At 38.0% G+C, this 14,297-nt stretch overlaps 1 protein-coding gene across 15 annotated transcripts in view; it reads left to right on the top strand.

The window, feature by feature from the left end:
• ST3GAL3 (ST3 beta-galactoside alpha-2,3-sialyltransferase 3) overlaps positions 1 to 14,297 on the top strand; it is a 176,061-nt gene that overhangs the window by 60,477 nt on the left and 101,287 nt on the right. For all 15 annotated transcript variants that reach the window (XM_051797235.1, XM_051797216.1, XM_051797281.1 and 12 more), the window contains one exon: positions 7,796 to 7,888. In XM_051797235.1, the coding sequence (XP_051653195.1) occupies positions 7,796 to 7,888 (93 nt within the window). The remainder of the gene's footprint in view (positions 1 to 7,795; positions 7,889 to 14,297) is intronic.

Genomic DNA, 14,297 nt, shown 5'->3' on the forward strand with positions numbered 1-14,297 from the left:
CACACCCAACTAAACACTGTGAGTCTCCCTGAGATGAAGTGTTCCATAGCCTGGTGCATTCTACAATAAAATGAACTACATTTCTCAGAAGGAAGGTTTGGTGATTTAGTGTAACTTACCTAATGTAACTGATTTTCTAATTTGGCATTTAAAACTGCTAAGCACTGGATTTGGGTGTTCAGATCTAGTGAGAACTGTATTAGCCACAGACATAAAACTGTAATTTCAGATATGGTGCTCCAGGAATTCTTAGTTGATCTTTTTTTCCCCTGCAGCTTTAGGCTTTGGGGGAGTATCTTTGTTTTCAGATGTACTGATTCCTGTTAGTCTGAGCAGAAGATTCCTGGATTCGAATTGGCTTGAATAATTTATTCTCATCTCTTTGTCACTTGTTTGTCTCTCCTGGACCTACACTGCTGAATTCATTTCACTACAAATAGAAAAACCCTGTTCCCTGTCCAAAGGAAGCATTGCCCGTTTGTAGATGTAACAGATGAGGGTTGGTGATGAAGACTTAAGGGTTTACAGCAACAAAATTATGACATTGCAATTTATCTTCCTGCATTCCTTCATTTGACCAGAAATGGATGTGATAGGTGAGTGTTTTATTTCCTATCACACTTTTAATTGCCTCATTTTTATGACCATTGCACTAACAGTGGTTTTTGACAGGCATTTAAATAGAGAATTGCAGCATTTAGTTTTTGCAAGTTTTGAGAATTACATGTCCTAATATAAGGGAACACTATAATTTCTGACTTTGAGAAACAGTTTATTTAGACATTCTTTAGAAAATTCTTCAGAAAGAAGTTCAGCTAGGAATCCCAACTGACTGCTGAGTTTTTATTGACTACTGAGTCCTAAAACATATCCCATCTCTAAAAAAATGTGATTATTCTCCATTAGGTTATCCTTGTCTCCTATCTGCAAAACCAGAATGCTGATACTTACCACTGAGGATGGAAAACAGTAATTTTGGACCTATAGAAACTAGAATATATAAAAGTTCAGCATTAATGCATAGAGGAATTTTGTCTATTGTCAGCTGGTTACTTCACCATTAAGTTACGAGTTTTTTGTCCAAAGATTAGTAAATTATCAAAAACTCAAGGGGCAGTCATCTTTGTAATTTTTTTCTTCTTTTGGTAAACAGCTACTTTCTGTGAAAATAAGAATTCTGTATTTCATGCTTTTTGTTTAGTCTAACAATTGGTATTTTAGCCAGTTGTTTTTTCCTTTCCGTGTTTTTTTAAAAACACAAGAAAACAAGCTTGCAAATGGACTTTGCTCCTCATGTCTTTGCTCTTCATCTGTGTCTGTTTGAACACAATTCTGCTTTTTCTCTGTGCTACTAGCCTTAAAGGAAAGATGTAACTGAAACAGAATTTTTTTAAAAAGGGGGAAAGTTTATAAAAACCGAAGGAGATGGGGAGATCAAGGATATTACTCAATCTTGGAGGAGTATGTAGCATGAGGTCACATACAAAATGTGCCATGGACTTCTGCTGGATTTTTTTTATCTCCATCCTTTGAATCTGGTTTTATAAACTCAGCGTTTTGTTTATTTATTTAAAAGAAACAAGCGAAAACTGTCTGCCTTGGAAACTTCTGATTCTTTTGTCCATGAGGATCCCAGCACTTTCTTAGGAGTTGATAAAAGGCTATTTATTAATTGGGGAGGTCCAGGCAGGGTTGTCGGTCCCTGTGAACTCTAAGAGATCCTTTCTGACCGAGGAATCATTTATAGCTGTATTTCTTAAGATGTTTATGTATTTAGCACTGCTGATTAGCACTTCTTTCGCCTAGTGGTCTAATTCCTACTACTGCAAAGAGCAGGAATGGAATTTGGTGAGGAAGCAGGATCCTCGTGACTTTTTTGTGGATGGCAGCCTTTTCGGTGTGTTTGTGCAGGGATGACATTTCAGAGGGTGAATGGCATTGCAGAGTTAGTGCTCTGCAGGTGTCTGTGCCCCCCTGCCTACCCTGAATTTCCTCAGTCTTCATTTAGGGCTGTGGAGGTGGGTCATGGGTTTTGGTGCAGTGTCTTTAAAACTTTTGTTTTCCTGGGCCAGTTTAATATAATCTAATCTTCTTCAGCTGCTGTTCTTGAGTAGTCCAAATAAATAAATGAAAGTATGTGTTGATTATCTTTGCTCTTAAGAAATTAATTTCATCAGGAGCCACAAATCTTGGTGGAGAAGCAGAACTGGGCGTATTTAGCATTCATTGTGTCATTTTAGAAACAGGGACTTGGACCATCTTTCACTGTATTTGGTCATACAACCTCCTTGGAGAATTTGCTTACATACTGGAGTAACATTTGAAAATATTTACATATATTTTGCTGACTATAGTGTTATAGATGCATTTCCTGTCTCCTTCAGTGTAAGCATTTTGCTTTTCCTCTTCTTTCTATCTGCTCATTCCTTTCTTTTGTTTGTTGAGTTTTTCCTCAGCTGGAACTAAAAAAATAGCAAATATCAAATGCTCAAGCTGTGTAATTCTTTGAACCCAAGTTTGCAAACTTCTAGGAGCTACAATTGGAGTTTCTTATACTTCTGTTTCAGAGTTCCCTAACCCACACTGTACTCCTGTTGAGCTCCAGCCATGTACCAAGGGGAGGTTTCATCAGCTCATCTTCTGTTTAGGGTGTCTTCCACTCAAGGAGATTCCACTTGAGTGATGTGATGATCATGACTCTACTTATAAAGTCAGATGTGCAAATGCATTTTTTCAGTCCCTTGCTGTTCCCGGTGTATGGGGTTGATTACCCTATAGGTGAAGGCTGCTGCTGTTGTCAATTATGAAAAAGAGTATCGAGGACTGGAAGCTGTCTATTTATTAGGCTATAAGTGAGGTATAAAACAATTCCTATTCAGAGATCTGTAACCCTTTGATATGAATTGAAATATAAACAAATGCACACCATAGCCACTCTGGTTGTGTCTTCGTTAGTGTCTTTTTTGAAGCAGTCCTGCAATTTTGAAGCAAATCTCATAACTGTTCCTTATCATATGCTGTTTGATATGTAGCCTTGGGCTTATTTGAGGGAAATTAAACTGAAAGTTTTATTCCAGAAGTCTACAAAATTGTCTTTTGGCCAACATTGAGCCATGAATGTATGTGGTAGATTCATCTGGCCCAGGGAGCCCTACCTAAAATAAAATGCCCTGGATTTCACATGGTGAAGATACGGGGTCTCAGCATCATTAACTGCTTTGATTTAGTGATCTACCAAATTACTTGATAATATTATTTCATTATTGCTCCCTAATACCTCACGATGTTTTACGTGCCTTTCATTGCATGTTCTCATCATATCTCCTATTCATTCTTCACGTACCATGACATGCACTTTGTAGAGTTGCTGTGTAGGCATAAGACTCAGGTTATTTTGAACCAAAGAGAAAGAAACCCAAAGGTAAAGGATCAACCAAGTGAGCCCATTGTCAAAGAACTCCTTTTTCTTGTTTCAGTACATGCAGTTCGTGTGCAAGAGTAACAGCAAGAGACATCGGTCCTCCAATAAGGTGATCTCAAGTAGATGAAGTTTTTCAGTTTTTACAATCCACAATTTATATTCCATGTGAAAGGCACAGCAGCAAAATCTGTCTCTTAAAGCAGATTTTGTAATATTCAATTACACGAGCTTAGTTGTGCCCATTTTTTTTAATAGTCTAAACACTGGGTTGTGTTACTAATTTCTTTCTTTAAATGGATTTAGATTCCAGTCTTATGAGGGTGACATGCTGTCCCTGATCAAGACATGGTGAAGGAATTAACCGTGGTGACGTTTTCATATTTGAGATTAAAAGAAGACACACATCTGCCAAATGCAAGCAGAAGGAAAAATCTTGTTACTTTTTCTAAATCCTCTGAAAGCAGCTGGATTTTTAACTTATCCAAATTGTGAAATTTTGTTAAGATTGATGTCCACATAACAGTGTAGAGAAGGACAGAAAATCTTAAGAATTCAGGATGTGTGCTAGTCTCATAGGAGAAAAGGCAGAAAATAAAGCAAGAGTGCATTTTCTCTGTAGTGGAATAAGCCAATTACTTCCCTTTAACTTCACCCTTATTCAGACGCTTGTTTAAAGACTGCAGATGTTTACAGTTACTGACTATGATTTGTTTTTCTCATTTATTCTGGATACATTTCTTATCTTACTGGGTTTTTCCTGCACAAAATCTGAGCAAAATTTAGAGGCTCCACAGTGTCATCTGATTACATTCCTTCTGCTGTCTCCGCTGGCTCTTCAACTACCTCAGCCCAGCATGAGAATCAGAACCTGGAATAATGTACCTGGACCTGGAAGATGTAAAGGGAAATTTTTTCACCCTTCTGCCATACCAGTCATGATAGTCCTGGCTGGCTTAGCATAAAAGCCTTGAGTGTTTGGGATCACCTTGGAGTCCAGGCACAGTAATGGGGCGAGTGAGATGAACCTATTTACTGGTTTCTAAAGCTCTAAGAAATTAATATTGTTTGCTTTGGTGCATAGTTCTTGACCCATCTGCTGTAAGCAGCATAAGAACAAGAATCAAATATAAACTGTTCTAAGGCCATGCACCATGGCAGGTGGCCTTTGCAGAATGTGCTTTCAGTTACACTGCATCTCCCATTTGGGAATAAGGAACATCATCAAAGAGGCAGCAATAGATGTGGAAGTGGAGTTAGGTACATTATCATCAAATACAAAGGTGATGCTTATTTGTACACTCAGTTCTGTACACTTCTTCTATTACAGGACCATGTGCCTACTAACACTGTGATTTTGCAAAGTTGGATTTCTTTTGAAATATGTGTAGTTCTCTATGGGATGCTTCATGCAGGATGTTTTGCATCCTGATTTATGGAGGACTAATCTCTGCAAGATCTGTGACTCTTGCTGAAGAAATACCCACAAAGCAAATATATGTATCTAAAATGATGTTATCTTGGATAGCTTCATGTGGTAGTAGAATGGTAAACAGCAAAGCTGTATCCACCCTTACTCTAAATTTGCTCTGAGTTACACCTAATAGGGACTTATCATTATGATCACACTGGCAATGACAGTGTGCAGTGTGTATTTCGAAGAATTTGAACAAATAATGTGTGTCCCCAGATGGATTTAAAACACAGAGTGCCCCTTTTTAGTTTTCTATAGACTGCTGAATCAAAATGCAGCTACAAGAAAGGAGATGAGCAAACATTTGAATGATATGAGATGGCAGCTACAGTTGGCTTAGAGAACTGTTCTGCCTCTGGCACTTTGGATCATGAACTTCATCACATCCAAGAAATGTTAACAGCTCGGCCCTGGGGCTTTAGCAGCTCTGGGTGTCTTTGTGGGGTTTGTACTGGCAGCTCCCCCATCAGTGTGTGGCAGTTGGCATTCTGGGTGGCTCACATGTGAGAGGGTTCCAGCCTGCCATTCTTTTGCAGAAGCACCATGATGGGCATCTGAGTGACATTTTAATTTGATAATGAAAGCGCCATTAAATCAGTAAAGAGAAAAATGCCTGTGTTTGTGGCACAAGATATTTTGTGTGACCACTGAGGTCATTTGAGACAGGCCTGCTGTTGAAATAGTTACACGAGTTTGCCAGCAATGACTCACTACCGTGGTGGCTACAGATAAATTCCAATTGCTTTCTACTTGTTTTTGATGATTTGGTGTTAGGCGTTTCTGTATGTTGCCTAAACAATAAAATTCCAACAACACTTAAGGCTTGCTCGATAAAGATTCCCCACATTTGGTCATATCTGAAGTGCTGCAACAAGCTGTGATCCATACATTCTGCTGTCCCTTTTGACTGTGTCAGAAGGGGGTATATTTTATCACCACTAACCCCCTCAGTTTTGTCAGCAACAAAGGCCTTTCCTTGATGTGCCTATTCCTGAAGAGGTCCTGACTGGAGTCAGAACACAAATCGTTCAAGTGCAAGTCTTTGGGATTCAAAGTTCTAGATGCTCACATCTCAGATGCTTTCTCATCTCACATTTAGAGAAATGTATTATAATATCACCTATGAAAACCAAACTTGTGGATTCAGGTTGTGCTAGGTAATATTACACCTGTATCTCTCTCTCCATGTCTGTATAACATATTTAGAGATATCTAAACTTTGTTGTAAGTAATGGTCAGTGTAAATGGCCAAATGTATTGTTCTGCCATCCTACAGATGAGGCATTTTGATAGTAAAATATTATGTGTTTGGATAGTAACTATGCAGCATATCTGTGGCAGAATTAGAATTGGATCAATGTTCCTGAGCTTTTTCTGGTACTTTTTGTCTGAAAAGATCTTAGGACATCAAATACTTCCAGTGGCTATTTATTTTCTTCAGTTTATTTTCTCTTCCGGATGTTAAACGTTTAGATTTTCATTCAACAGAAATAGATCCTATTCTTAAAGAACTATAGAGGTTCTGTATATATGTATATATAAAGTAGTGAAGGGGTTCTGTGTATATAGAGAATTCTCCTCTAGTTTAAGAACTATAGGAGGTTTTGTACTGTGTGCATCTAGTTGTAAAATTAACTGTCCATCTGTTGTTCATCCAGTCAGAACTGGCTACTGACCTCCTGGGACGTGATGCAGGACCAGTACAAGAAAAACAGTTATTACCAGTTCAGCATGGAGTTACTGTCATTCCAATATGTAATTTTGAAACTCCCTGAACCCATGCTCAGTGCATTTGGTAGTAGTTTGCTAGTTAAGCGATATTGATTATGCCTGGAAAAGAACAAGGTTGTGATAGCAGTGGGTTCTTCAAAATTATTTTTGTGGGTCTACTCTGCAGATCCGTACTGTCATCTTCATTTGACGCCTACTGTTGACCTGTAGGAAAAAAACCTTTCTTACTTGCCTACTTTTAACAGAATGGGGTAGCAAATACAGTATTATTGATCGAGTCTTTGCAGTAGTTAACACTTGTGGCTTCCACTGAATGTCAAGCATGGAACTGTAAATGCTTTTTTTTTTTTCTTTGTAGGAATATTAACAATTCTCATACTGTGGCTGACATTAAGGCTCTAATGTTACTTGGAAAACACAAGTGAATTAACCCTTGTAATGTTTTCACAAAATGGATGAATGTAAAAATGTTACAGGTAGTGAATAGGGACACAAAATTAAATGTTTTTTCCAGATCACTCAGTAGTCTGTGGTAAAAGTATGTACTGGACTGAAGTATCTTTTATTGAGTTGCTAATCTTGTTCCTGTACAAAAACTGAATGAAAAAAACCCCCAGGATTCTAAATTTGGCCCAAAAATCACTAGCCAAGCTGAATTAAGACACAACAAAGCAGCAGCAATGTCGTCTCTTCCAAATACTGAAAGCACTCATCCCTTGATGATAGCCTGTCAGAACTGTTTGGAGTTTTGTTTCAAATGCTTGAAAGGTATCTTCTAAGTAGTTTTCTAGATGATACTTTTCTATAATTTTAACTTTGATCATAACTTAAAAAAATAGCTGAAGCAAAGTGCCATTTATGGTTTTTACCTTTTAAAAGGTTGAAGTCTGGAATGATATATTGATATTTTTCTTCCATTAACTTTACCTTGCTAGGTATAAAAATCTTTCAACAAAACTAGTGATTTAGTGGTATTTCAGGTATCTTTACCCCTCTCCTTTGTTTGTTGTTCTCCTGTGATGCTGTAGTGCAACAAATAAATAAGAGCTATGTTTGCTGTTACTCCCTGCAGCTGTTTTTCAACAAAGGTATAAGGAGAAAAATAACTTGGATGATTGCAAAAGCCAGTTCGTAGCCAGGAGAGTCCTAATGCTCTACTTGTTTTTCCACAGGCCTCCAGAATTGGCATCAAAGTATGCAAATTTCTCTGAGGGAGTGTGCAAGCCAGGCTATGCCTCAGCGCTCATGACTGTCATCTTCCCAAAGTGAGTAAATACGGTGGGGTTTTTTTCCCCACTTCCCCTGATGACTTCTCATCCTTCAAGGTGGGTCATCTGCAGAGTTTGTCTTCAGAAGTGTCATCACTCAGTCACTTGATTGGTTCAAGGGGATACCTGTGTTGAAATTCTGGGCAATGTGAGTGGTAGTGGTTTAATTGACTTCAGTCTGACCGGGAGTTTGCTCAAAGAGTAGAGTTCTGGGTGCTGAGTAATAAAACAAATTATGTTGTCAGTGTGTGATACAGATGTGTGGTCAAGCTAACTGCTGCTACCTGATGATGCAACAATGAGGAAGCTTTAGTCATGAAGTGAGAGATTAAATTATCTGGAATAGTAAAGTTTTGTTGTTGGTTTGGGGTTTTTTTTTTTATTCTTGGGAGAACAGGGTAAAGCATCCCTCGGATGCCTGGAGTTTGCAGAATTGCTGAAAGACTGTTCAGAAGATAGATTGGTAGGAACATTATTCTGTTAAGGCTCAAGGATTTCAGTTTGGTGCATCCAATGGAAAATTTGATCAAATAGTTATTTGACCTTTGCACGAGCTTCTAATACATGTGAAAAAGATGCTCTGGTGCAATGATCTCTTTGGCAAAAGAGGTTGTGGACTTTTTAACATAACTGGAATTTTTCCAAGAGATATGTTTTATTTCTTTTGAATAGGGAATTTCCATGACTTGCACATATGGAGGTGGCCTTCAAGCCAAGCCTGAAACTAGTGGTATCTTCTGTCTTTGTTTTTGTTGGCAAACATGGTATCAGAGAGCTCTTTAAAGTAATAAAATAAAACTGACATTGCCTTGTAACCAGCAGATACTGCAATCAGGTCTTAAAAACAAAACAAAGCACTAAGGTTCTCCAGCAACAATTCAGTAAAACAAAAAATTGTCAGTATTATCTTCTGTGTGAATTTTGGAACTCTGGTTAGACTATAAATAAATACTAGAGCTGAAGGTAAGTAAATCTGTGTTTGTGTACATATTAAATGTAAATAGTATAGAAGAGAATAAACTCATATTGCTAAGATATTAATCTTATTTTAATTTTAAAGACTTTGGCTTTAAGAAGGTTTTTTGCCTCCTAGAATCTGAAGTGTTATTTATTTTCTCCCTTAGGAGCTACTTACAGATTGCTGTTTAATCCCCTTCTCCCAGTATCTCACTGCATTGAACTAATACCATTCAAAGAGGTAGTAACTTGTCTCTAGTTGAAGCAAGTGGTTGTTTTCTTGTTCATACATTGGAAAATCATATTCATAGTTGTAAAGACAGCACCTCACTGGGTTTTTATGGTCAGTTGCTTCTCTAACATGGACCCTAAAACTTGCTAATGTTGATATTTTTCCTGTGACATCTTTGAATTCTCTATTAATTGAATTCAGTGTTGGACATTTCATTATTTTACCTAGTTCTGGTGTAAGGATGGCTGACCAGTAGTTCTGCAAAAAATTCCATGCTACACTTATAATTCTTTTTCTTCTGCAACTTCTTTTGTACTCAAAGAACTATGCAACATTAATATTACCAAACCAGGTATCATAATTCAATATATTATAGACTCTTAAAGCCAGATTAGCTTGCCAGTTCATTTAAAAATTTGAGCTGCATGACTTCTTTTATTCTGCCTTTTGTTTTCAGTTGCTTGTATCATTAGGAAACCATCATCTCTGCAGCTGACGTTTTTTAGGCTTGTTCTTTGCTGTAAAATGTGTGATTTTGTTGGGTGTTTTTATTGTTTGGATAAAGTTGGTTTGGCCGTTTTCAAGCATAAATAAAATGAACAAATGTTATCCCATTTTAAGGTTCCTGACTTTTTAGTGCAATTTTAAATATAAATAGGCAAAATATGATGGAAATAGTTGAAATAGAATGAATGTTTTTCAGAGGATGTAACTCTTCTTGGTAAATGCTTCTTTACTGTAAAAAATGTGAGGTCAGACTTCACCAAGCATAAGCAAGTGCTAGAAGAATTAAGGAGCAATGCCCTGAGAAATCTCAAAATATGGTTGATGGTAAGAAAAGACTAAATGTTTGTTTGTTTGTTTATTTGTTTAATGGGGTCCTCAATTCTCATTCTATAAATGCTTGATGCCTTCATAAATAACCCTACCTGGAAAAAATCCTAGAGTTGGAGAGTACTAAATAAAGGGTTGGTTACTTCTAGAGAACAATCTGGATTGCCTGATTTAAATGGCCACAATCCAACAAAATATATGCTAATATATCCAATATGAAATAAGACATCTGTGAGGAACAAATGCAGATCATACCTTCAAGATAGAAAAAACTCTGTCTTGGAAACAGATATAGAGAAATTGTCATGCATCCTCAACAAAATATCATAGCTTAAATGCTATTCAGGTTCATATGTACACAAATAAGTTGAGAAATTTTGTGTGAAGCACTGACTTAAAATTAAAATACAAAACTCCACAATCCAAGACTTCTAGAATACTGTGTCCAGTTTTGATGGTTAAGTGTGAGAAGGGAGGGGAAATAAGAGATGGAAGGAAAGCCACAAAAATGAACAGGACTTGCTTAAACAGTAAAGTAAACAAGACTCTTAGAAATAAGTCATCTTTCTGAAGCAGGAGTTGTATCCAAATGAGGAGAATAGGAAAGAGCATTAACTTTGGCAAGTTAAATATAAACCATAATGAGGTAGACCAAAAAAAATGTTGAGGAACAACTTTATAAAGACATTAAAAAAAATAATAAAGCTTTTTGTCTAACTGTCAAAAGCAAAAAGCCTGTCAGAGACCTCAATGAGCTGATAGATATTCATAATATTACATGTGAGCTAAGGGAAGGTAAAGCTGTAGCAGAGAAGTTATTTGCATTGCTATTCACTGCAGAACAGTTCCCATGAGGGGCCTTCATTTCCAGGGGACAGGCTGGGGAAAACTGACAGAAGGTTGACGTTTTGGAGCGAATCAGCACAAAGAACTGCTAGGAAAAGTTCTCACTTTGTGAAGAACTCGGTGTTGGAGTTGCCGAGTTACACACGATTGTGTATAATCATTGCTTAAATTGGCCTCAGAATGCAAGAATGAAAAGCAGTTAAACGTGCTGGGCTTTTCAAGAAGGGCCTGTGGAGCATTTGGAAAACTGGGAACTACCAGCGAGCCTGGTTTCTGTCTTAGGCTCCTCTTAGAACCTATAAAGAAAGAATAGAATTAGTGTTCATTCGCAGGAATAAAGGTGATGACAGAGGGGAGACGAGTTGTCTTCTGCAGCAGGAATTCCTGCCCTGTAAATCTGCTCGTGTTGTTTGAATGATTGGATAAGCATTTGATAAAGGTGATTTAACTAATGCAGGATGTCTGGATTTCTTCTTCTCAACAAAAAAAAACCACATAAAAAACCCCGAGCAAACAGAAAACCCCCCCAAAAAATCCCACCGAAGACCAACCAAACCCTTGGTGTTTCAAAGACTTTTGAAAAATTAAATTGGTGTAGTCCTGTAGTGATTAGGTAGTGACTATGTAAATAAAGATTAGAAACTTTATGGGAAAAATAAGATATACAGTATATGGAAAAAAGTAAAATTGGACATTACAGGGATGTTACCCCTGGAGCCTTCGGGAGAAAGAGTGCTGGGATCTCTGCTGTTCCAAGTGCTCATAAACTATCCGGAATGGAGGATGAGTAATAAAGCACTGACACATTTTTCCAGGTGGTAAGATCAAAAGCTGACTGTGAGGAACATCAGAGGGATCTCGCAGCAGTAATTGATGGGGCAAGAAAATAGCAAGCCAAATTAAGTTCTGATAGATATAAGATAGTGTTTGTTGAGAAGATTGATCTGACCGTGTATACCTAATGATAAACTTAGTTATGCCTTGCAAATTGGGCAAGAGATCTTGGAATTACTGTGGTTTGTTCTGGGACTTATCAACCAGCAGTTCTTAAAAGACTGTGGACATATTAGGAGATAAATGCAGGAAGCCCAAGAATGTGTTATGACACTGTGTGAATACCTCCATCTTCAATAACCCATCTAATTCTCTTCGACCGACTTTGAAACAGATTTAGAAGAATTAGCAATGTATAGTGGTAATAAAGGTGAAGCAAAAACATGAAGCTATTTCCAAGCTTGGAAAGATTGAATAGACTTACTTTCCAGTTTGAGGTAGAGCAAGCAGAAGATATTCACAGGTCTGTGTAACATAGTAAATCACATGGTTTGGCAAGATTTGGAGGTATTAAATGCAAATATGGTGCACCAGGTTTAAAATAAAGGTGAGTGCTATTTCATGCTATTTCCAGTTACATTTTCTTGAGAATGTGTTCCGTAGTGGGCAAAATATAAAAAAAAAAGAGATTGACTTGTTCTATAGACTTTAAGTATTCAGCAACAGTCATGGAACTCTCTTAAGGTATAGGAGGCTGGAACCTAAATGGATGTTGAGGGCAGCATGTAGCTTTATATATTCCCTGTTTCTTAGGCTTTTTACTGAAATATTGACCAATGCACACAGACATGGAGCACTGGGCAAAATGCACGTCTGGTCTAATCTGTTGTTCCCTTGCATGTGTTTTCTGTGTTTTTTAATAATTATGCCATAAGGGCAGAGAGACATATCTACAGAAAAACGTGATGTGATCTGAGTGTCAACAGTGGCTGCCCACGACGAGAAATGGATGTGTGATCTCAGTCCTGCATCTCAGTGTGGGGCTGCCCAGCTCACTGTAAATGAAGGGGTTATCTCATTTTTCACTTTCCAGGACTTACGATTCTGCCTCTTGCAGATCAACCAACAGCAGACAATGACTCAAAGTGCCTGAAGGAATTTTACTGGGTTTGGAATGGTACAAAGAAAATGACAAACATCTTTGGTAAAATGGCATCAGTAGGTCAGTGAATTAGACCACTATGTTCAGTGAATTACACTATTTTAGTACTTCTGAGGTCACCTACAAGTCTGGAGCTCGTGCTTTGACCTTTTTGTGGAAGGCACTAACTTGTGTTTGCAGTGGTAACGCTGCAGTCTCCTGCATGTCTGGCCTTGCTGTGGAAACGATGCTGCCTGTGTACAGTTCTTTCTATGCCCTATTCTTTATCAAATGAGAAAGGAGAGCTCTGCCCACAGTTTGTGGCTGACATGCCAGCCGGGGACAGTTCAGCTACTCAAAATTTTCCGACCGCAAGCTCTTGTAAGTTGGCAGCTAACACTAAAAATTGGAGGAGGCGGTAATTAGAGAGGGAATGTTTGCAGCCTGCAGACTTGTGTATCTGTGTTTGGTAGGAGAACATGGAAAAGAAGTATTTAAAGAAATAGTATCTGAAAGTATTTCAGAATAAGGGAGAAATGAGAAGTTCAGTAGACAACACACCTGTTGGTTTTGTGACCAAAACAGTGAATTTAACATTTATGATTCAGATACATAAGACTGTTTTTGCTCCAAGGGCATGATTGTAAGCATCCTTCCAGTCAGTTGGTGCTAAGAAAGTCTTATGTGAATCACAAACCTCTTTAAGTCAATTCCAGAAACAAAATCAGTTTGGTTTGTTTGATTATTCTGGTGCAAACTTCCTATCAATTAGCAATTGGTGTTTTCTTCACAGTCATCTTTTTATTTTCCTCTTATTTTTCAATACCACAGCCTGCTCTCCACTCTGAGGATAAACAGCTCTTCTGTAAAGTCTTCTGGGTTTATATTTTCATGCTGAATTACTTCTTTGTACATAAAGCTCAAAATTTTTTAAGCTTTCGTATCAGCAGAGAATGCATGATGCAGATTTATGCCAGCCACAGAAATTTCAGTGGCTTTCTCTCAAGTCATTGTTCTGTGGAGTTTTTTCTGATGTTTAGTTCCCCCTTGATTTTGTAGGTCATAGACTCCCATGCCTTTCTTCACTTCCACAGGCCAGATGAGTATAGCTGGGACAGCATCAGAAGGCCTTTCTCTAGGGAGTGCCCAGAGAGTGTGTGTCTCCTTCACATCAGAGCTTGGCAAAAATTTCTTTGCCATTGGTGTCTTGAAGGTGTAGTTTATGCAGCTTTTATACCTTAGGAAAAAAATCCCAACATTCTTAGATACAAATAGGGGATACGGACTTCAGGTGGAACTGGAGCTTTAGTGAGGTCAGGATAATTTATAAATGTGGTCCCCAGATCCCAAATACTTCCACATTGATTTCCATATCTCCTTGCAGGAGCCTGTGCCTCTTTAATAAGGATGCAGGAGCATCTTTCCATTCCACACATTTCTGCTTTGTTAGTTAGATAGTCAGAAAAATAATATTTTAAAAGGAGAATTTTTAACCCTCTGCTTAGAACTGACTTCATTTGTGTTTGACTGTTTTGGTGCCTCCTGAATTACTGCCATGCCCAGCAGGGGCTTGCACTGAAGTGACAGGGCATGAGCTCAGTGCTTAGAGGCTGTCAGTGCAG

The sequence above is a fragment of the Manacus candei genome, unplaced genomic scaffold (assembly GCF_025592945.1).
Source record: "Manacus candei isolate 608988 ecotype Guabito, Panama unplaced genomic scaffold, ASM2559294v1 h1tg000005l, whole genome shotgun sequence".
Lineage (NCBI taxonomy): Eukaryota > Metazoa > Chordata > Aves > Passeriformes > Pipridae > Manacus > Manacus candei.